Raw genomic sequence first — 22,620 nt, forward strand, 5'->3', positions numbered from 1 at the left:
GACTTCAAGAAGTCCATAAATTTGTTCTCCTCTTTTGATGTATTTGCATCTCTATGAGTGAAGTGTGAACTTTTCATTATACTGTCACTTTCTGTCTCAGAGGAAGAAAACAAACTTCAGATTTTTCTGTTAAGCAAAGAGGAGCAAAAAGTCTGTTTGGTATCTAATTAAATAACTTCTGTGGGGGAAGCCTTAGGGGAGTAGGATAGGAAGTATTTGGGGTTTTGTAATTTTAGTTACTGTGACCAGAGGAAGGCTTACTGAGATGGCATTTCAGTAAAGACCTGAAAAGACTGAGTAAGCAAGCCATGCTGTTATCTGGAAAACAGTCATTCCAGGCAGAAGGAAGGAACAGCAAAAGTAATCACTATAAAGTGGTCTTAGGGCATAGGGAGGAACCAGTATGACTGGACCTGCAAAAGTGAGAGTCGGTGGGAAGGGGGGGGGGAGATAGTAAGAGATGGGGTAGAGGGCAAACTGGTATCAGATTATTTAAGTTTTGTAGATCATTTTAAGAACTTCAGCTTTTGCTCAGAGTGAGATGGAAAGCCATTGAATGATTTTGAGCAAATGTGTAACATGATCTGAAGATGTTTTTTCACAATCACTCTGGCTGCTATGTTTAGAAAATACTGTAGGGAGCAAGATTGGAAGCAGGAGACCAGTTAGTAGGTTATTACAATCATTCCACCAAGAAAGATGGTGGCTTGGGCCAGGGTGGTAGCAGGAGAAGTGTGGGAAATCATCAGGTTTTGGATGTACTTTGAAATTAGAGTGAACAAGATTTGCTCTGTGATCACTTATAAAAAAGGAACGATAATGCCTCCTTGTTAAGTGTCTAGCTCTGTGCACACAACAGAGTGATCAATGAAAAGCATTCTAGAAGTGAGGGCTCCTTAGGGTCTGAGCCATCAAACATTGGGTATTCTTTACACATCTGGCCAGCCATCATGGGTAACAGAGTCTAAAGAACAGCCACTCTTCAGTGATTGATGTCTTGCTTTGGGCCTACGCTTACAGCTGTATCAAACGTTGGAGTTCTTTCTTTTCAAAGAAGCATTTACCAGAATTGACTTTAAAAAAAACAAAAAAAAAAAAAACCCAGTTCTTAAAATACCAAAGTACCAAGAAAAATCAGAAGCCAACAGGAAGTGGTAAATAAAATTCTCTTTTCTCTTTCTCGTAGTCTTTTTCTGTCTACTTATTAAAATAGATAGGAATCTCACCGATACAGGATAACATGGCTTCTGTACTGTTTGGGAAAAGGGTGTGTACAGGATGCCAATTCTGAGTGGAAATACGTTCATTCATAAGAGAAAAACAGTACCAGTGAACAGCAAGGGAAAGGGACCTCTCAGTTACCATTCTCTCCCTTCTTGCTGTGGAATAACATCTGCTGAGCATCTGCGCGCAGGCACATTGCATTTGTTATCTCACATGGTTTTGCAGTGGCTCTGTGAGGTATGTATCATGCCTGATCTTACAAATGAGAAGGCTGGGGCTCAGTTACATGATTACTGAGTTGTGGAAACCAGACTCTCCTAGCCAAATTCACGACAAACTACAAAGTTCATAAATTTATCCACGACAACATGCTTGCTGCCTTCTACACTCTGGAGATTGAATGTTCTTTAGTTTGATGGGTGGGGCCCCAACTCACCCTGTTATTATGTTCAGCCTTTTCCTTACAGCAGAGATAGTATTCGAGCACAAGGGTGATGCTCTTATATTCTCCATAAAATGCCAACTTTCGGTGTCTCTGGCTGGCTCATTAGTAGAGCATGCGACTCTTGTCTTGGGGTTGTGAGTTCAAGCCCCATGTTAAAAATAAGATCTTTTTTAAAAATGCCAGCTTTCCCTTATTTTACTTCTTCTCTCCCAACTACGTATAAGCTCCAGAGTATTGCTGCTTGATTCTTGCTTGTAGGAATTGAAGAATTATTATTACTTTGTGTGTGTGCACACACATGCACACTCACGCATCTAAATAGTATCTTAGATAAGAGTGAAATCTGTTTTTCTCACATTCAGGAAACGTAGAGGTAGTCAGTCCAGTCTGAGACTGCTGTAGTCAAGGACCCAGGTTTCTTTCGTCTGTTGCCTCATGATATATGGTTTTCAATCCTAGTATCGTCTCACAGTCCCAGATGGCTGCTTCTACATTTAAGCCAGTAAGAATGAGGGTAAGTAAAGAAGGGCTACCCATTTCCTTTAGGGGTTCTTCATAGAGGTTGTATTTACTACTTGTATTAATTTCCTAGGGCTACCGTAACAGAATACCACAGACTGGGTGGCTTAAACAACAGAAGTTTATTTTCTCAGTTCTGGAGGTTAGAAGTCCAAGATCAAGGTGTTGGCAGTTTTTCCTCTGTCCATGTATCTGTCATGTTTGTTCACGTGTCTAAATTTCCTCTTCTTATAAGGATATCAGTCAGATTAGATTAGATTAGATTAGATTAGGGCCCCCACTCATTTTAACTTAATCACCTCCTTAAAGACCCTATCTCCAAATACAGTCACATTCTGAGATACAGGAGGTTAGGGATTCAACATACAAATTTGGAGGGGACACAGTTCAGTTCATAACACTACTTCTTATGTCTCATGGACTAGAACTTAGTCATGTGCTCATATTTAGCTACAATGGAGGTTGGGATATGTGTAGCTTTTTTCAAGGCAGCCATGTGCCCAACCTAAAACCAGTGGTTCTATTAAGGAGGAGGTAATTGGATATTGTGGAATAAATAGCAGACTCTCCTTTGCAGCAGAGGCTTAAGGAATAATGATTCTTAAAGGTTTTCAGTTCCTTCATATGAAATTAGATTCTTTTTTCATTTCCCTGGCAATCTCACATTTCATTTTATATTTTGAAGTATTCTTATAATACTACATTGTTGGCTTAGGTGTCTTCTCTACCTAACAAGCGGTGGCATTGACCTCTAAGGTCATCACAGTAGGGCAAAATAGACTTACCCGCATAGCATTTAAGTTAGTAATAGAAGGCATCCTGAAATGCCATGACCAGTAGGTAAGTTGTGATTTTTTGTTTTCTTTGCCAGAATGTCTTCTCTGGATTCGGTGGGGAGCACTTTTGCCAGGGCGTGGGAGAAGACAGTGTGAACTTTCAAGGTCCTTTCCATCCCTAAGATTCTGTGATATTTTCTACATAGTGGCATTACTATGATAAAACGAAAGAAAATGGAAGCAACAGAAGGAAAGGCACCCACCCACTGCTGCTCTTTGCTTGAAAGAGGAGGAAATTTGATTTGTTCTGTTTTGCTCACAGAAGTGAAAGGGGCATTTTTGGCCAAGAATGTAGAGAAGCTGATAGAAACTATAATGAAGCCCAACATTTCAGTCCATTGATCAAAAGCACCTGTAGTTCTCATTTCAGGGCAAGTACAGCCATAACAGATATTGAACAAAGAAAGAGGGTGCATGTCCAGAACATTTTAATCTTGTTTCTCTCTTTACTTTGCCTAAGGAATTGCTCTGGACATCAGCCAACTCCTGTGGCCTTCCTTACACACTAGTGAATCCTTTTGCATTTATAGAGCAGAATGATTTTCTTAATACTTCCCTGATTTTGAAAATTGGTACAATTGTTATTGTTATTTTTATTGGCCTAGTACTAGTGAAACCCAAGACAGCTGGCTTTTGAAGTCCTTAAAGGACTTAGTGACTGTCACACAACTATAGCCTTACACATTCATAAGTACTTTATTCTCTAGTCCCCCATATTCTGTTTTCTCTCTTTGAAGAAAAGGGAGTATTGGACCTGTATCTCTTATTTATAACTCATTAGGGTCTTCTATCATGTCTGCCCAGGACTGTTGAGCCATTTACCTCTTCAGGCATGCAGTTACCATACTGTTGTTACTGTATTCGGAAGAAAATGGGATTTTGCAATCAAGAAGACCTGGGTTTGAATTCTACCTCCTTATACATACTGTATGGCCCTGAACATTTCACTTAGTATTTCATTCAGAAATGGAGATAATATTTTATACCTTGAGAAGATCAAATAAGATACTCTGTGTAAACTGTAAAAAATTTAAAGTCATGAGGGGTGACCCAGATTGAGGAGAAAGATGGGAGAATTTAGAAACCTAATTTTTGAACCCCCAAGTTTGTCCCCCACCAACACTCTCTGAAGAGAGGCCTCGTATCTAGGCACCCCTCTCATCCCAGACTTCATGCTCCAGAACACTCTTGACTGTCCACCTTGGGACACCTACAACTTTGGCTTTGAGATTAGACACAGCTAGGTTGGAATCCTGACCTTGCTTCTCTTGTATTAACTTGGGAAAGTTATTTAATTCCTCTGAGCTTTAGTTAGTTAGTTAGTTTGTTTCTTTCTTTCTTTCAAGATTTTATTTATTTGTCAGAAAGAGCACGAGAGAGAGCACAAGCAAGGGGAGCAACAGGCAGAGGGAAAAGCAGGCTCCCCGCTGACCAAGGAGCCTGACGTGGGGCTCGATCCCAGGACCCTGGGATTGTGACCTGAGCCGCAGGCACTTAACTGACTGAGCCACCCAGGCGTCCCTGAGCTTTTAGTTTCTTCATCTGAAAAATGCCCTGACAAAGAGTTTTGTTTGGATTAAATAAAGTAATGTGTAGGAACGATAAATCAAAGAAAAAAATGTAGACTTTGAAATCAGACAACACCAGAGTTCTTGTCTGGTTCTGTTATTTAGTAGTGGTATGACCTTGGGCAAGGTGATTAACTGCTCTTGGTGGATGTGAGTTGAAGTGCATAAAGCACCAGGTTCGTAATTGTGCTCGGTAAACATTAGTGCTTTTTCCTTTTCTCCCAACTCCAGTCAAATAATGTAGGAATAGACTTGTCGTGCGTGAGCGCAGACTTGTTTTGTTTTGTTTTTACCTGTCATTTTAACTATGAGGATGTTTTGTCCCCGTTGTCTTGACTCCTAGGAGCATTTGTGTGTGTGTGTTTGTGTGTGTTTGTATGTGTATGTGTTTAAATAACATACAATAAAATGCACAGATCTTAAGCATTCAGTTAATAAGTTTTGACAGTTACATACACCCAAGTAACCACAACCCCAAACAAGATAGAATATTTCCATCACTCGAAGGATCCCTTATACCCATATTTTAGCCTCACATCCTAAGCAAGCACTTTCTGATTTGAATCATTGTAGTTTAGTTTTGCCTGTCCATTAACTTCATATAAATGGATTTTTTTAAGGGAGTTCTGCTTTCTTTTACTAACCATAACGGTTTTGAGATCTATCCATGTTTTTGTGTATTTCAGTATATACCCAGCAAAGTCCCTTAGTCTCTCTGATTAAATCACTTGTCCTTCCCAAACAAGTCACAAAAAGGAAACAATTACCATAATTGGTGTACCTAATTAAGGTCCATCTCCTAGGGCTCTGGATAGGGTCACTTTCTCTGATCATGTGTCCTCAGAAGAAAGCAAAAGTTCATTCTTTTTTATTGTGACACAGTATTCTGTGAACATACAGCAATTTGCTTATCTATTCTCCTAAGCCCCTAGATTTTAAACAGTTTAAAGAATATCGTATTTTTTCAATTGGGAGTAATTTTCTCTTGCTATACAAATTGGCAGAGGACTGGTAAGTTTACAGGAATTTTGCCACAGAGTAGGTCAGAATTTTTGGCCTCTAGCTATTGTCTTCTTGCTTACATTCTTTCTACTTGGCCATGGATTAAAAAAGAAAATGCCCTTCTGTCTCTGAGTGTCCCCTATATAATATATTCTTTTGGGCCTCATGCCTCGAAAGTTGTTTATGAGTTGATGGAAGGATATATAATTTCACTGTGCTCTGGAAGGTACTTACCTTGGCAGTCAAAAAATTTATAGGGAATATACAGTATTCTCCCTGAAAAAATTGCCAAATCTTGGCTCCCAATCATCCTCCCCTGTATCATCCTATTTCCTTATTCCCTCTCCTTGCCCCCCACTTCTGGGAGTCCCCTCTGTGCAGCTTTGAGCCACTGAGTGTCCTCGGGAGACATTCTGCCTTAAAGTTGTTCTGTTTGCCTGGATGAAATGTACAACATGCAGAAATAGGTTGTAGGGAAGCACATATCTTGGTTCTCCTGGGACGGTAATGTCTTTGCTTTGTTCTAGTTGAGTTACATATGAAATAGTTCCTTTCTTCTTCTGACTGCCCCAAGCCCTTCATTTCCTGCCTATAACAAATAAACCATGAAAAGTGGAAATTACTTCTCTGCTTTTAACCCTTTTATACTAGCTTTATTCTTGCTCCTTAAGACTTTGTTTTTTGAACTTAGTAAATTGTCTTTGTCTTGTCCCTCAGCTGGAACCTTCACTTTTTGCATTGAAAAATTTGTTTCCAGGAATTTTTTTTTTTTTTAAGATTTTATTTATTTGACAGAGATAGAGACAGCCAGCGAGAGAGGGAACACAAGCAGGTGGAGTGGGAGAGGAAGAAGCAGGCTCCTAGCGGAGGAGCCTGATGTGGGGCTCGATCCCGTAACGCCGGGATCACGCCCTGAGCCGAAGGCAGACGCTTAACTGCTGTGCCACCCAGGCGCCCCATGTTTCCAAGAATTTTTTGCCCCAAGAGAAAGGAGAGACTTCTACATAGGATTGCAGGACTGGAAATGGCCATAGTTAAAGGTTATTTTGTAGAACAAAAGAGAGCCTCAGCTCAAGAAATAGGATTTTGAGCTCAGTGTATCTTCCAATGGATCTTGACTCTGCATAGTAACACTCTGACCTCTCATAACTAGCTTTTGTTACCTTGAGGATAGCTTCTTTTATCATAGAAGCAGAATGGTGAGGAAATAACACCATGTGATTTGAAGACCTGACTTAAGAAGCTGGGAGTGTTTAGAGAAAGAAGATAAAATTGTCTCCTGTAAGGGGCTGACATGGAAGCGAGATTAGCTTGTTCTTTGCGACTTGCACAGAGAACTAAACTGGGGCCAGTGGCAGGAAGTAACAGGAAGGTAAGTTTTGCTTCTTTATAGCTTCCCCTGAAAAAAGGTTTGTATTTGGAGAAGACTTCCCTTCACTAGATGTATACAAACAGGGTCAGGACAACCATTTTTCAGAGTTATTGATGATTCAGGAACCTGATTGAGGAGGACTATGGATATAGAAGGATGAAGCTAAATGAGAAAGTTTCTGAGTCTCCTTCCAATTATGAAATTCCATGATTCCTTTGTATCTTTGGTAGACTTTCCGATTTCTGCCTAGCCTTTGAACTTCTGTCCCCTTAATTAGTTCAAGTATTGCATGAAAGTTAATAAAGCAAGTGCTAGAGCCATATTTCCTGGCTTTGAGTCCTGCTCTGCCATGTACCAGTTGTGTGACCTTAAATTACTTAACTGCTCTGTACCTCAGCTTACTTATCTATAGAATAGTGATGATGATAAAATATATATCTAATACAATTAATGTAAGATTAAATGAAATACATAAAACAGTTTAGGATAGTGCCTGGTGTAAGCACTCTAAAAATTTTAGCTGGTATCATCATCATCATCATCTTTCTCTCTCTCTGTCAGTTATTTCTACTTACAAAGCTAGGCTTGTCTGTCTGGTCCAGATACTCCCTCTCTTCACATACCGTTGCTTGCTTTCTTTCTTTCTTTCTTTTTTTTTTTTCAAGATTTTTATTTATTTGACAGAGAGAGACACCCAGTGAGAGAGAGAACACAAGCAGGGGGAGTGGGAGAGGAAGAAGCAGGCTCCCAGCAGAGTAGGGAGCCCGATGTGGGGCTCGATCCCAGGACTCTGGGATCACGCCCTGAGCCGAAGGCAGATGCTTAACGACTGAGCCACCCAGGTGCCCCACACATACCCTTTCTGATTATCTCAGGATGCTTTGGCTAGAAGGAACAGTAAACTTGACTCAAAAGAGCTTAAATGATAATAGGATTTGTGACCTTAGATATCAAGAAGTACAGAGCTAGGAGGATCCAGTTTGACTCTTTCAGTTTGCCTCATAGCATCAAGGATCCAGGCTAATTCTCTCTGCTCCACCATCCTCCTTGAGTTGATAGAATATTGCAGTCCAGGCGTCATCTGTACACAAGACTACCTTCAGCAAAAGATAACAATCATTTTTTTTCTAGTAGCTTTTTTTTCTTTGGAATGAATGAATGAATACCCTTTCTTTGAAGCCACTCACCTGGCAAAGTCCTTTCATATTTCACTGGTGATGACTGAGTCACTTGTCCCTTCCTAAACCAGTCACAAAAAGGAAACAGAATTACCGTGATTGATCTAGCTTATTAGGATCCACCTTGTAGGACTCGGAAATAGGGTCACTTTCCCTGATCATGTGTCCTTGGACTAAGGCAAAGACAAAAGAATATCTGGGCTAGATTGGTATGCATAGAAGAAAGGGCAGATTTGGGTAGTGTGCTTTTCCTCTGCTGTTGCATTTTCGTTGGAGTAAGAATTACTTTATTTTTGCTCTTTAAGAGGCCAGTAGTCTCTCAGTGGAAATGCCTGTCAGAATTCTTTAAAGTGGATACATCATTAATCACTGTCTGTTTTCTGAGGGTTTTTAAGAACCTAAAGCTCAAGTTTTTCTGTTTCTCAGTGAATGAAGGAAACCATGCAGCTCCTTAAAACCGCAGTCGGAATAGGTGACCATCCTCCACAGGTGGCTATTATGAAAGACTGATTTTTGGTTGACTTTTCCTTTAGTGCTTTGGCCGAGAAACAGTGTTTAGACATTGTGAACTTAGTCTAGGTATCCAGACAGTTGAGCCTTTTCCGACTTACGTGTAAAGAGGAGCTGCAAAGTTGTCATTGTGATTTGAAGAAATATACCTATTTGGTAATTGAGACCGGGAAAAAGAAACACCCAGCTGCTTAATATTTTTCCGTGTCACCTTCCCCTTTTTTTAATTGAGATATAATAACATCTAGCTCTGTGTAAGTTTAAGGTGTACTGCATAATGACTTGACATACATATGTACTGAAAATGATTACCACAGGGATGCCTGGTGGCTCAGTCCGTTAAGCATCTGCCTTCAGCTCAGGTCATGATCCCAGGGACCTGGGATTGAGTCCCACACTGGGCTCCTTGCTCAGCAGGGAGCCTGCTTCTTTCTCCCTCTGCTTGCTGCTTCCCCTGCTTGTGTTCTCTCTCTCTCTGACAAATAATAAATAAATAGATAAATAAATAAAATCTTGAAAAGCAAATGATTACCACAGTAAGTTTAGTTAACATTCATCTCCTCATATAGCTACAAAAAAATCCTTTTCCTTGTGATGAGAACTTTAGGATCTACTCTCTTAGCAGCTTTCAAATATACCATCCAGCAGCATTAACTATAGTCATCGTGTTGTACATTGTGTCCCCAGTACTTATTTGTCTTCTAACTAGAAGTGGTACCTTTTGACTGCCTTCATCCAGTTTCCCCATTTGCCAGCCCTCACATTCTGTTTCTGGCAGAGAAATCTGTTTGAGGCTAAGCCTGAAAAAGAAAAATACTGAAGGTCTATTATATGGTAAAAGAAGTCAACTTAATTTTGTGTGACTCGACAGCAAGATTTAGCATCAAGATGGAACAGTACATAGCTTATTATAGGGAGCAACTCTGTAGCAGTAAGACTATTTAAAGAATAGTGGAATGATCCCTTGCTAGAAGTTTTCTAGGAGAGGCTTGAGGCCCCTCTCAGGAAGTTACAAAAAGGAGTTCTGAAGTGGGGAGATGGGGAGGGGGGGATTTCATGAAGGCTTATTTAAGAACCCTTAGAATTCTGACCTCTATTGATGTTTCCCAGCTAAGAGATATGGAAAAGGCATGTGCTGAGTTTTATTACACTTCAAACTGAAAAGAATGAGTGCTTGATTTACCTATGGGAGAAAAAATAAATATATGTGTATACGCAGTCTCCATGTACAGCCAAAGATCCATAAAGCTCCATAGGTTATAACTCGTTCATAGAATCCTCTAGGCACTAGATTCAGTTAATTAAAAAATAGAATATTGGCCATTTTCTTGCGTAGTCAGTTTCTTCCAATATTTGTCATCTTAAATTCAAGTGTACGACTATGATTATATGAATGACTCTGTGGTCTTTTAAAGGGCCTTTAGCCCTGTGCAAAACTAAGTGTCTAGGCAGCTGCGCAAAAGTCACCACAAGGTGAACAAAGCAATAATCTTACGGACTATCTAATTTATGCCAGGATGAGATTACCTGTGCTTCTTAAGGAGCCTTCAGGGTCTTACCGTTTAAACTGATTTGAAGGAGGAAAAAATGGCTGGTGTGACAGTTTTCTTGAATCGTTGCTATTTGTTTCTTTGTTTGTTTGTTTGGCTCAGTTTCTAGGGCCACATGAAATAAATAACGATGCCTGGGAGGGTTTCTAGTCTTACCTTTTTAAAGGAGGGAAAGAAAAATATTCAGGATTGAAGGACAGTCTGTAATCTGTGTAAGGAGAAACCTCTACAAACTTGTGTTTCTGAGTGTGTGCTTGGATTACTGTGTTCACTTCAACTCAGGGTTTCCCACGTATGCAGAGTAAGTGATAAAGAGCTGGCCTCCCTTGCAGTCCAGAAGCTCTGAAGCACGGGGAGGCAGCAGAGTGACTGAACCCAGATAGTGACTAACAAAGCAGAGATTCTCTCTTCCTTCGGGGAGAGACCCAGTCTTTCTGAAGGATAGCTGACTACCAAGTTCTCTTACTTCTTCATTGCTTAAGATAAAGAAAAGAATTTAATAAGAGTCTATAACCATCATCTGATTTTGCTGCCTTTTGGTGGGGGAGACGCTTGAAGTTGGTACATTGTTGTGGTTTGTGGTAGCTGTGGAAGTTCTCCCTTGGGAAAGGAGAGTGGTGAATGGAGTGGCGAACAGAGTTTTATAATATACTTTTCTTCTTTCTGGAGAGAGTCTAGTGCTCAAGCTGAAAATGTGAGCAAATTTCTGTAGGAAACGAGGTAGGGCTAAGTGCTAAGAGGACTCCTACGACATTGCTTTAGAACTGGATCCTGGTGAATCTCAAAATTATTACCAAGTAAAAGAATCCAGATAATGTATGATGTAAAACGCTAGTGAATGCAGACTAATCCGTAGTCACAGAAAGCATCAGTGGTAGGTTGGGGATGGTGGAGAGGGGAGGAAGGACTTACAGAAGAGCAGGAGGAAACTTTTGGGGTGATGTGATGAATGTGCCATCTTGAGTGGGATGATGGTTTTACAGGTGTGCGCAAGTTTCATAATTCATCAAATCATACATTTTAAATATATGCAATTTACTGTATGTCAGTTTTACCTCAATAAAGCTTTTATTATTTTTTTGGTTTTTTAAAAAGATTTTATTTTTAAGTAATCTCTACACCCAACATGGGGCTTGAATTCAAAACCCTGGGGAGTTTTGGAGTCACGCACTCCACTGACTGAGCCAGCCAGGCACCACTACCTCAATAAAGCTTAAAAAAAGAAAGAAAATCAATCAATCAATCAGTCAGTCAATCCTGGGTCAGCATTTATCCAAGGACCCTTCTCTGGGTTATGGGGTGGCTGCTGCAGACTAGTATGTGAAATGCAAGTCTTGTGTGTATGTGAAGTATGGATAAATACCTCCTGTTTAATGCATTTGATGTTTCTTTAGGAGTCCATAGAGGCTACTGTATTATATTGAAGAAGATGTCTAACAGTAACACTACTCAAGAGACCCTGGAAATAATGAAAGAGTCAGAAAAAAAACTGGTGGAAGAATCTGTAAACAAAAACAAGTTTATATCTAAGACTCCAAGTAAGGAAGAAACTGAGAAAGAGAGCGAAGATACTGGTTTGCGTCAGGAGACACAGGTAAGGATTAGAAGAGCATCACATGCACACTCATTATACCTGAATAGAAATGTCATCGTAATTGGCATTGGGAATCTGTAAGAAGCCAGTCACTTGATTCTCCCTAAAAACCCAATTTTCAGCTTTCAAGAACTATCTCCCTCCCTTTTTGTCATAGAGCCCCCAGTGAAGTCTGGAGAAGACAGAGTAGTTTCCTAATCCATTTGGACCTGAATTACACTGGTTCTTGCTACATTTGGTATTTTTTAACTATCAAGAAACGGACTGTATACAGACACATGTTTAACAAGTCATAATATGGCTCATACAATCAGTTCTTAAAACTACAGCTGCCTGGCTTTACACATGGTGTTAAATTCATATCCTGGTTGTGTTAAAGCAGTCAGCATTTTCTGGGTCAGAAATAATCTCTGAATTTGCCACTTTGTAAGTGAGTGAGAGGAATTTCACTCTTTGGTTGCCATGTTGTTTTCCATCCAAACTCATAGTGCAGTGCAGATATGATGGCAGTAGGTGGCCAGCCTAGCTTCCTCCGGGGCTCCTATTTGGTACCCAGGCAGCTCATACTCTGAGCTTCCTCTGGTTTACCTGTTCCAGTCCTTCTCTTCTCTGTGGTCACTGCTAATGTCCTCTGTTACCCAGACCCAAATTACATCAATCCTTTCCTTGATGCCCGGGGGTTAGACTGGTCATTCTTACATGCTTAGGAGATAGACTAATGGTAGTAAGTTAGTATAAAAAGCAGTGGTGGCAACATTTTGGAGGGTTTAGAAAGTTGAAGCATCATTTCTCTTGACAACCCAATTCATCCAGGCCTTTTCTTCTTAAAAGATTAAAACAGAAACAACATAAAGGGACAAATTAAAATCAGACAGCTCTCTGAAATATTTTGTTCTCTGGCTGCCTGCTCTTCTACTGCCTTTCCTCTTACAGTTTGCCAGATCTCTGTACTGGCTGCTTTTCTTTCCATTACCTTTGCATGGGAGTTGTCATTCCCCACCCATACTTCCAGAGTTTGTAGAGACAGTCTGCCACTGTTCCAGCTATACTTCCAGCCTCCACTGATACCAGTAATGAATTTTAAATCCTCAGGACAAATAAATGATGAATGTTTAATTATGTGCTGTCATGTTATATGGAAGATGATAATTAAATGAACTTTTGGGTCCAAGTTATTCTCAGGAGACTGTTTTGTTTTGTTTTGTTTTTTAAGATTTTATTTATTTGACAGAGATAGAGACAGCCCGCGAGAGAGGGAACACAAGCAGGGGGAGTGGGAGAGGAAGAAGCAGGCTCCCAGCGGAGTAGGGAGCCCGATGTGGGACTCGATCCCAGGACTCTGGGATCACGCCCTGAGCTGAAGGCAGACGCTTAACCGCTGTGCCACCCAGGCGCCCCACAGGGGACTATTTGAAGTGGTGTTCTGAACTCCTGTTGTGTGTACTCCTTGAAGATAAGCAGAAAAGAAAGGATGTGTATAGGTGTTGTACACCTTATGGGCACTCAGTTCAAGAGTATCTTCACTGGATATATATATACAAATAGGACGTGTGGGAGGTTGGAAGGGGAACCTGCCTCCTCTGACTTTTTGCTGCTGCTAGAGCAGGGGGAGCTGCTGCTGCCATCTACTGGAGCTCCTGCTCCTTCTACAAAGTCTTTAGTTTTGTCCCACCCTTCAGAAGCCCTCTCCCCTCCATTTCCCAACAGATCATGTGCCCCTTCAACAACACTAAAAAATCTGCTCTTTCTCCTACCTTCCCCCCTCCACCCATACCCTGGAAGTCTCCCCAGGGATCTTACTGATGCTGTCAAGGGAGTGCCTGTTATGAATTGGAGCTGGAAAGTGCAGAAAGGGGACTTTCCTTACTTATACTATGTGAGACATATTCTTAGGATCAGCAGTTGGAACTCAGAACATCTTTCACATGGAAACAGTGCTATAAAAGGCAGGTTCTGAGATTCAGTTTAGAATGGGCAAATTAACCCTGACCTGCCGAACTTAGGGGGGGTCCTTCAACCAACCTATACCAACTGGGTATGACCTCCTACCTGGCCTTTCTGCCTTTAAACTTGTGATCCTTTTGGATTCATCTACCATACTGCTTTAGAAAGATGGCCATGAAATAAAGATCTGATTATGTTCATTCTCTTCAAACTTTCTGTGTGTCTCAGTGTCCTAGGCTAAGACCCACATTTGTCAGCATGACATATTATGACCTAGTCCCTTGCTGCCAGCCATCCACCTCTGGCATCCTGTGCTTCAGCATTATCTGACTCCTTGGTCCTTGTTACAAATAAGAGCTGAAAAGTTTGGAGAAAGCATGCTTTTGTACATGCTTTCTCTGCCTAGAGTGCATTCTTTGGTATTCTTTCCTTGGCTTCCCCCAACCCCTGAACCTCCCTTGCCAGCATCTGCCTGATACCTGTTTATCGTTCAAAACTCAGTTCAGATGTGTCTTTCTCTAGGAAGCCTTCCTTGACAACCTTACTCACCCATTGCAGGTCTGCCCTGTGTAATTCTTTGAGTAATGTCTATCTCTGTCTCCACAGAACTATAAGCTCAGTGAGGCCCAGGAGTACATCAGTTTGGGCTCACCATTGTATCTCGAAAGCCCGACACAGTTCTTTGCAGGCACTCAGTATCTGAATGCATGAATTTGTGCGTTGCTAGGTCTGGGTTAGACCCTTGTGTCGTGTGCTCCTGTAGCACTGCATGACTACTCCTGTAATGCGTTTAACATACTGCATTGTAATTGTCTGTCTGTCTGTCTGTCTTCTCCAACAGGGTTATGAGTCCCTTTTGGACAAGGTTTGTGTTCTTTATCTCTGTATCCTCCAGTAGTTAGCATGGTGCCTGGTACATATTAGACTTTCAATATGTGTTTGGCTATTACATGAAAACTATCCATTCTGGGAAATAAGCAGATTCATAAATGCTTCTAGGGCCCTAAATTGGTATAACCTCTTTGAAGGGCAATTTGGCAAAAATTTTATTAAAAATTAAAAAAAAATTTTAATGGACTACAGATTAACTGTATTTGTAGATATACTTAATGATATGGTCATTGAAGCATTGTTTATACTAACAAAAGATCAGAGACATCCTAAATGATGCAGTTTAAGGCCCTGGTAAAATAGTTACAGTACAGCCACAGAGTAGAATACCGTATTAGACATTAAGAAAAATGGTAGAGCTTCTGTAGAATAATATCCATGAAAAAAAAGTTTAAAGACAAGGTGTGTACAATATATTTGGTGTTTTTTTTTTGTTTGTTTTTGATAGATTTATTCATTTATTTATTTGAGAGAGAGAGAGAGAACATGAGCAGGGGGGAGGAGCAGACTCCCTACTGAGCAGGGATTCTGACCTGGGGCTTGATCCCAGGATACTGAGCCGAAGGCAGATTCTTAACCAATTGAGCCACCCAGGCACCCCCATCTGTTTGGTTTAAAAAAAAGAAAAAAGAAAAAAACCTGTGCATATGTATGTACAATAAGCTTATATATCTTCGTAAAAGATCTGTGGAAAGATTATAAGAAAGTCAGTACTACGCGATCCTCTAGGAGAGAACCAGGTAGCTGGGCGATAGATATGAAAGGAGGAGACTTACTGTTGTATATACCCCCATTACACTTCCTGAATGTTTGTGTTCTGTGTATGTTATTACCTTTTTGAAAAAACAGTGACAGATACTGTTTCATATTCCCGGACTGTGGCTCTTCCTTACTGTAACATCTCTTACATTGACCAGATCCATCGTCATTTCTTATTCTTTCCATCCACCTTCCTGGTTCTCCATTTTGCACTGTGGCAGTGTTGTTTGGTAACTAGTGAAGAGGACGAAGGAAAGAGAAACCCTCACCTACCCAGGACCATGCTGGTACTCTGCCTCTGTCTTGTTTCCCCTCCCCCACCCACCAACCTCAGTTCTCTCCACATCCTAGTGGGCAGTGAGTTCCATTCCAGACATCTGAGAAGCCCGAGGTGCTTCCTCCCATACAAAACCCTACCCTACCTCTTCCCCCAGAGCCCCCATTTTCACTTCTCACCTGTTCAGAAACCCTGTCAATGAATTAGTCGTTTCTTCCCTCATCCTACCACGGGCCTTCATTCTTCATCTTCTTCAGCTTCTATTCTGCTCCTTACCCACTCTTTCTGCCCTCCCTTTGCTCTGAAAGTCTTGTCCACCTCTCCCATGCTCCTTATTTTTATCCTGTCCCAGATAGGCTATAAGAGCCACCACCAGGAGCTTAGAACTGGGAGAATTCTCGTCTTCAAGGAAGGAGGCAGTTGGCAAGAGTCGTCTTCATTCCATATCAGCAGCCATAGGGACAGGTGCTTTGGGTCTCTCAAATTAGAACTCTGAACATATTATCCTATAAAGATGTTATTATAAGTGATGATTAAGGGCCATATTGCATGTCCATTATGGGTTAAATAGGCTCCTGTGATCATGCTTGGGTAAAAACACCCTGTCACGCTATGGTAGTGACATTTCGGGAAGCCGCCTAATCAGTCCATGAGTTTATGGTTTATCCAAAAGTAATTTTTATTAACCTGTGAAGTAGGCCAGCCAGTCGGTGTCTTTCTATTCATTGTCTTCATGGTAAGTGGTGCTTTGTGTGTAGGTGGCCTGTGGTCCCTTCTGTGTCACAGTGACTAGAGTTGTAGCAAAAGGAGACAAGCACACCAAGTGGGTCTCATCATAGTTTAGCTATCGTAATGGTTTTACAGTTAGTGCTTTTTCTTTGTAAACTTGTATTGTTTTTAACCTAAATGTTGATTTTCTACATCTTTAATATTTTCTAATCCCCTTCTAACAGAGGCGAACATCCAACCATGGTCATGCCAGGAAAAGAGCCAAGGTGAGAGCCCTTTCTATATACAGCAGTCCCCCCACCCTTATCTGAGGTTTCGCTTTCCATGGTTTCATTTACTCCCAGTCAGCCACAGTCCAGGAGCAGGTGATCCTCCTTTTGACATATCGTCAGGTCAGTAGTAGCCTAATGCTGCGCCACAGTGCCGACATCATCCACCTCACTTTACCTCATCACATAGGCATTTTATCATCTCACATCATCCCAAGAAGAAGAGTAAGTACAGTGCAATAAGAGATTTTGAGAGAAAGACTACATTTATGTAAGTTTTATTACAGTATTATAATTGTTCGATTTTATTGTTGTTACTGTTGTTAATCTCGTACTGTGCCTAATTTATAAATTAAACTTTATCTTTGGTATGTATGTATAGGAAAAAACATATATAGTATATGTAGGGTTTGGTACTATCCATAGCTTCAGGCATGGCATCCGCTGGGGGTCCTGGAAAGTATCCCAGGGGATAAAGGGGGGACTACTATAGCTTCTTTTCTACTGTTTTTAGTCATACGTTTCACAAATGGATTTATCACTAATATCTGATTTATTCGAATTGTATACAAGCAAAGTTTTTCTGCCTGCACTTTATACTCTAATTGTGAATGTACGCACATGCACACATTTCCTATTAGAAGGTTTGGCTGTATTTTTCTCTGTTAAAATCTCTAGTTCAGTCACAGTCCATTTCTGATGCCCAGCCAGAGCCTCTCACAAAGCCTGAGCAAATTGGTACTCGTTCTGCTATAAAACCAGTTTCTCTGTTCGCTTCTGGTTTCTCTCGGAGTACCATATGAGTGTTATCTTTTCCTCCAGCATTTTTTTCCCATTTATCCTTTAGGAATTTATCCTTTATAAATCCTGCCCCATTGGTAGAAATGACTGAACACTTTTGGACATCCTAAAAATAAAGCCTTTTTTGGTGGTGGTGAGGTTACTTTTTAGGTTGGGGCAGGGAGGAGGAGGAAGATTTTGTTTTTAATCATTTTATGATAAAATTAGCACATCACAGATTATTTTAAGCAGTGTCATCAGGGAAGACTATGTGTTAAGTGTGTGATGGCTTTTTAATTTTAGTTGAGGGAACAGTAAAATATTAAACCTTTCTTGCAGTGAGAATAGTTGTCACCAGAGTAATTATTAAGAGTGTCTATGCCATTCCCCCCCGCAAAGACAATGGCATAATTTGGGAGTGGCTCAGCCAGTGTGTGGCCTGGGTTTGAAGAAGACCACAACATCAGATAAATTGATTCTGTGTCTTGCCTGACATGGCCTAATCCTCAGTGATGGGCTCGATGTTAAAGTTCACAACAGAAGGTGTTCACTTCTACTTCACTTCCACCCAAACTTTTTGAGATAAATAAGTTATTGTGTCCATTGTACAGATGAGGAAACTTGGATTAATAGAGATGGAGTGAACTTGACAGGATATCCACTAGTAAGTGGCAGGGCTCCACAGGAAGTCAGTTCTCCAGACTTGCAAGTTCTTTTCACTATACTGCACAACCAGGAACACGTGCCCTGTTGTGCTGTTGTGTTTACGGCAAGCCTTGATTTTATTATAAGAACTCTTAGTAAATGTTTATAGGTAGATTTCTCTAATTTTTGACTTTGGGGCTCCCTAGGAAAGCAATGATTTGCAAAATGGATTTCAGAGTTTTTTGGTGTTCTCCACCCAGCAAAAGTAAACCAAGTGTATTAGCTTCTTTATCACATTAAATCCCAAATGTTAGGAAGTTTTCTTTCTCTTTACTCTTTTATTAGACACTTCTTTCCATACCCGTGCCACCTCAGGTTTAGAGTCATTTAGCATTTATTGTCTGCTGTGCTGTAGGCAGTATTTATGATATGTATGTTTATATACTTTATGTCACCTAATTCTCACAAGTCATCCTTTAAGTGTTTTTATCCCCGTTTTATTGAGGAAAAACAGAGACCCAGAGAGGTCAAGTAATTTGCTCAGGGTCTCTCATAGCTCATAAACACAAAAGCAGGAGTTGAAGCTAGGACTTCTGGCTCTTAAATCCAGCGTCTACTAAGCTCTGCAACTGTGTATTTTCAGTAAACTTCTGAGTCTGAAATTGGAGCATGGGCTAGAGAAAGGGGGGAGAGCTAAGTGAAGTGGTTTTCCTATCATCTGTTCAAAGTAGCCATTTTGTTTTTATATATTTACTAATGTAAGGAGGGAAATTATCTTTGAAGTAAATCAGAAACTGGTGAGTAAGTCCTCTTTAGGGGGAAAAAAACAACACAAAAACCCTACTTAATGGAAGCAGCAACTAACAGAGCAAATACATTCTGAATGTATTTCATTCAGCAACTACCTTCTGAATGTCCACTAAGGGAATATATATATTTGGTCTTTTTCAGTCTAATTCCAAGCTGAAGTTGGTGCGCAGCCTGGCAGTGTGTGAGGAGTCCTCTGCCCCATTTGCTGATGGACCACTAGAAACCCAGGTGGGTCCTTTATAAGAGTAGTCTGACTTTTGAGTTTGGCGGTTGTTTGGTAAACGGTAGTATAACAGCCACAGCACCAACATTAAGCTTGGAAATCAGGGTAGAAGGAACTTCAAAACAAGTGGTTGCAGTAAAGCAGGGCATGGGTGAAAGCATGAAGTATAGGTCTTGGACCTAGACACCTATACACCTGAACCACCCAGGATGATGCAGAAGAGGAGATCCCAGGGCTGAATCTTGTTTTCCCACCCACACTCTTCCTCTGGCGGTCAGAACCATCTCCATCCAATTCCTGTGCCAAGAACAGCCAGTGTAACTTGAGCGCTCCATATAGTGGTTGTGATTGTTGGCAGAGAAAGCTTGACCTTCTACCCTTTTCGTAGAACAAAAGCTTAAACTATTTAATTAACAAAATACTCTCTGGGGCGCCTGGGTGGCACAGCGGTTAGGCGTCTGCCTTCGGCTCAGGGCGTGATCCCGGCGTTGTGGGATCGAGCCCCACATCAGGCTCCTCCGCAATGAGCCTGCTTCTTCCTCTCCCACTCCCCCTGCTTGTGTTCCCTCTCTCGCTGGCTGTCTCTATCTCTGTCAAATAAATAAATAAAAATCTTTAAAAAAAAAAAAACAAAAACAAAACAAAATACTCTCTGTAAGAGAATGCTGCCTGCCACCCAAGATTTCCCTTCTTTACGATTTCAAGGGAGAGTAAAATCCTGTGGGAGAATTAAAATCCTTTTTCCTCTTTGATTGTGTTCCTCTTTCCCCTTATCCAAGGATATAATTCAGTTGCACATCAGCTGCCCCTCTGACAAGGAGGAAGAAAAATCCACAAAGGATGTCTCTGAAAAAGAAGACAAGGACAAAAACAAAGAAAAGGTCCCAAGGAAGATGCTTTCTAGAGGTGAGAACTTTCCCCGCCTCTCGTGTGTCCTAGGGTGTGGCTCTGCAGTGCCCTTTCCTTCCATCTTAGAACCTGGCCCCCGCTGACCTTACAGCTCAACAGTTCCTAGTGTTCTGCTGACTTGATGGTTGCTTGGGGAGGTGCCTAACTAGGTTACTTTCTTTGCTGCTTCAGCTAACCCTGCCTTAGGGGCTCACATGCTGCAAAGAACTACTCTGTTAACATTGGCACTACCTATAAGAGGACATTGTAGTTAATTCTGATTTTATTTCTGCTCTGGAATAAGAAGTGACATGAATCACCACCAGTAGAAGATCCTCCATATACCATTTATATTTTGGTTTTGGGATGCTTGGAGTGATTTTTTAAAAATCAGATTTGCATCTAATTACTAAGCTCTCTTTGGTTTTAAACTCTTGGGCTGGTAACAAAAAGACCTGGTCCATAAAAATTATAGTCGAGAGGAAAAAGGCAACCTTGGGATTAAGATTTTATAAATAAATAATAAATAATCAACATTTGAACCTGTTTGCTGAGATTCTGGAAAATTCAGCTCTGACTGCTCTTACCTGGAGTTTATTTTCCTTAATTTGAATAAAATCTGCTTTGTCTTGGTCAGGACATTCAGCAAATACTTAATTGTGGTAAAAGTAGCTTCTCAGTGTAATACTGATGCAGCACTGTGACCCAGACTCTACCCTCCATCATTGGCATTGGGAATCTGGCAGGGGAAAGGGGCCTGGCGAATCAAGCATCCTTCTGATTTTTAAGCTAAAACCCCTGAAGTTTGATTGTACTTTGCTGTGATCTCTCCTGATTGGGTTGTGAGCTTCTGCTTGGGATTAGATTTCACGCAAGGCAGTTTCATTTATTTTAAATTTCTTTTGTTATGGTGGTTCTAGACTCCAGCCAAGAATATACAGACTCCACTGGAATAGACCTACATGAATTTCTTGTAAATACACTGAAAAAGAACCCAAGGTAAAAACATTATTTGATGGAAGGGGGGGGGGGATAGTAGGGCCCAGCAGGATACCTAAAAGGCCAAGTAGCTTCTCAGGAGTTTTCCATTATTCAAATCTATGATGCCCACCCCCCCGCCACCATTTCCCTTTAGTGTAGTTTTATATTCTGTGAGGGATTCAGAGTACCCTCGTGTTGAGGTGTCTGCTTTCAGAAGAGCTGAGAAAAATCTGTGGAAGGAGAATGCAGAGACAAAGAAATATGAAGTCTTGGGAGTACCATTTAAAAGCAGAAGGAAAAATCATTGATATATATGTAAGCTAAATCATAATTGTTTTAAAATTGTATAAATAATCAGATGGAGTGTAGACTACTGATTAGATTTATTATAAGTATAAAGTATGTGTTTAAATGGATATGGCTGCCAACAGAATTCGGTTTCTGATGAGGAAAACAAAGTACATAATTAGGAGGATCTGCAAAATGTATACTTGATTTTATTTCTTTTTTAAACTAATGTAAGACAGGCCAGTGAGGCTGAGCAGCCCCTGTGTTTTGTCCACTATTGGGGTTTGGACCTACACGCCCCTTCAGCTTCTGTAGTGTGCAGGTTTCAATGCTTTTAATGTCTATGGGAGGGCTGCTTTTTGTTTTGTTTTGTTTTAATCTTTTTTAAACAGGGACAGAATGATGCTGCTAAAATTAGAACAGGAGATTCTGGAATTTATTAATGACAACAAGTAAGTTACTTGAATGAAATACATGTTTAGAGGTGGGAGGGGGCACTGAAAAGAAATTCAGGTACAATTTTAGGATATTCCTCTTACATCTTTCCCTTAAAGTCTGAATTTTGAAGTAATTACTCACTGGGAACCAAAAGGAGTTGAGGAGAAATCATCAAAATGTATTAAAAAGTGTATGTGTGAAAACCAAGTGAGGTTTTTGGTATTGCGTAGACTTGAGTTGAAAAGAATTGATATCTTTTCAGCAGCTATCCCTTGTCCCATATTTAGTTATTCATAAATTTCTCCCTTTTTTCTTTGTAGAATATCATCCAGGTGGGGGAGACCTAGAGCTTAAGGAATAGTCTTAAATGAGGGTAGTGGATCAGAGCGACCTACCAAATGGTCTAGATAAAGAAGCTGAGAGAACCTTTGTGGTTCCCATTTGAGTAAGGAGCTATCTTCCTTATAACATGTCTGTTTCTCCTAAGAAATTCTCCACTTTAGACACTTACAAGAAAAGTTACAGTTGGCTGTTATTGCTGTTGTTTGTCCTTATTTCACTTTTTCCCCTGGTTTCCCTTCAGTAACCAGTTCAAGAAGTTCCCTCAGATGACCTCATATCACCGGATGCTATTACACCGGGTAGCTGCCTATTTTGGGATGGACCACAATGTTGATCAAACTGGAAAAGCTGTCATCATCAACAAAACCAGTAACACAAGAATGTAAGGGAGGAAACCACAGATTGGGAGACTTCCCTGGGATAGCCTGTGGGGTAAAGAGGAAGGCGTAGGATCAAGATACCCCTTTCTGGGGAGGAGACAGTGTGGAGGGTTATGTTATCGATTTCTACGCTTCATGAGGACTTGGAGATAGATTCTAGAGGCACTGGTGTTTTGTG

General features: G+C 40.7%; 1 protein-coding gene across 29 annotated transcripts in view; it reads left to right on the top strand.

Annotated features, from left to right (window-relative positions):
- R3HDM2 (R3H domain containing 2) overlaps positions 1–22,620 on the top strand; it is a 155,572-nt gene that overhangs the window by 100,872 nt on the left and 32,080 nt on the right. For 27 of the 29 annotated variants that reach the window (XM_057316205.1, XM_057316210.1, XM_026500197.4 and 24 more), the window contains 7 exons: positions 11,599–11,798; positions 16,623–16,664; positions 19,044–19,130; positions 19,905–20,031; positions 20,934–21,012; positions 21,675–21,734; positions 22,304–22,444. In XM_057316205.1, the coding sequence (XP_057172188.1) occupies positions 11,599–11,798; positions 16,623–16,664; positions 19,044–19,130; positions 19,905–20,031; positions 20,934–21,012; positions 21,675–21,734; positions 22,304–22,444 (736 nt within the window). The remainder of the gene's footprint in view (positions 1–11,598; positions 11,799–16,622; positions 16,665–19,043; positions 19,131–19,904; positions 20,032–20,933; positions 21,013–21,674; positions 21,735–22,303; positions 22,445–22,620) is intronic. The other 2 variants (XM_044384667.3, XM_044384675.3) reach the window with 1 other exon arrangement.

Source organism: Ursus arctos, unplaced genomic scaffold, assembly GCF_023065955.2.
Source record: "Ursus arctos isolate Adak ecotype North America unplaced genomic scaffold, UrsArc2.0 scaffold_21, whole genome shotgun sequence".
Taxonomy (NCBI): Eukaryota; Metazoa; Chordata; class Mammalia; order Carnivora; family Ursidae; genus Ursus; species Ursus arctos.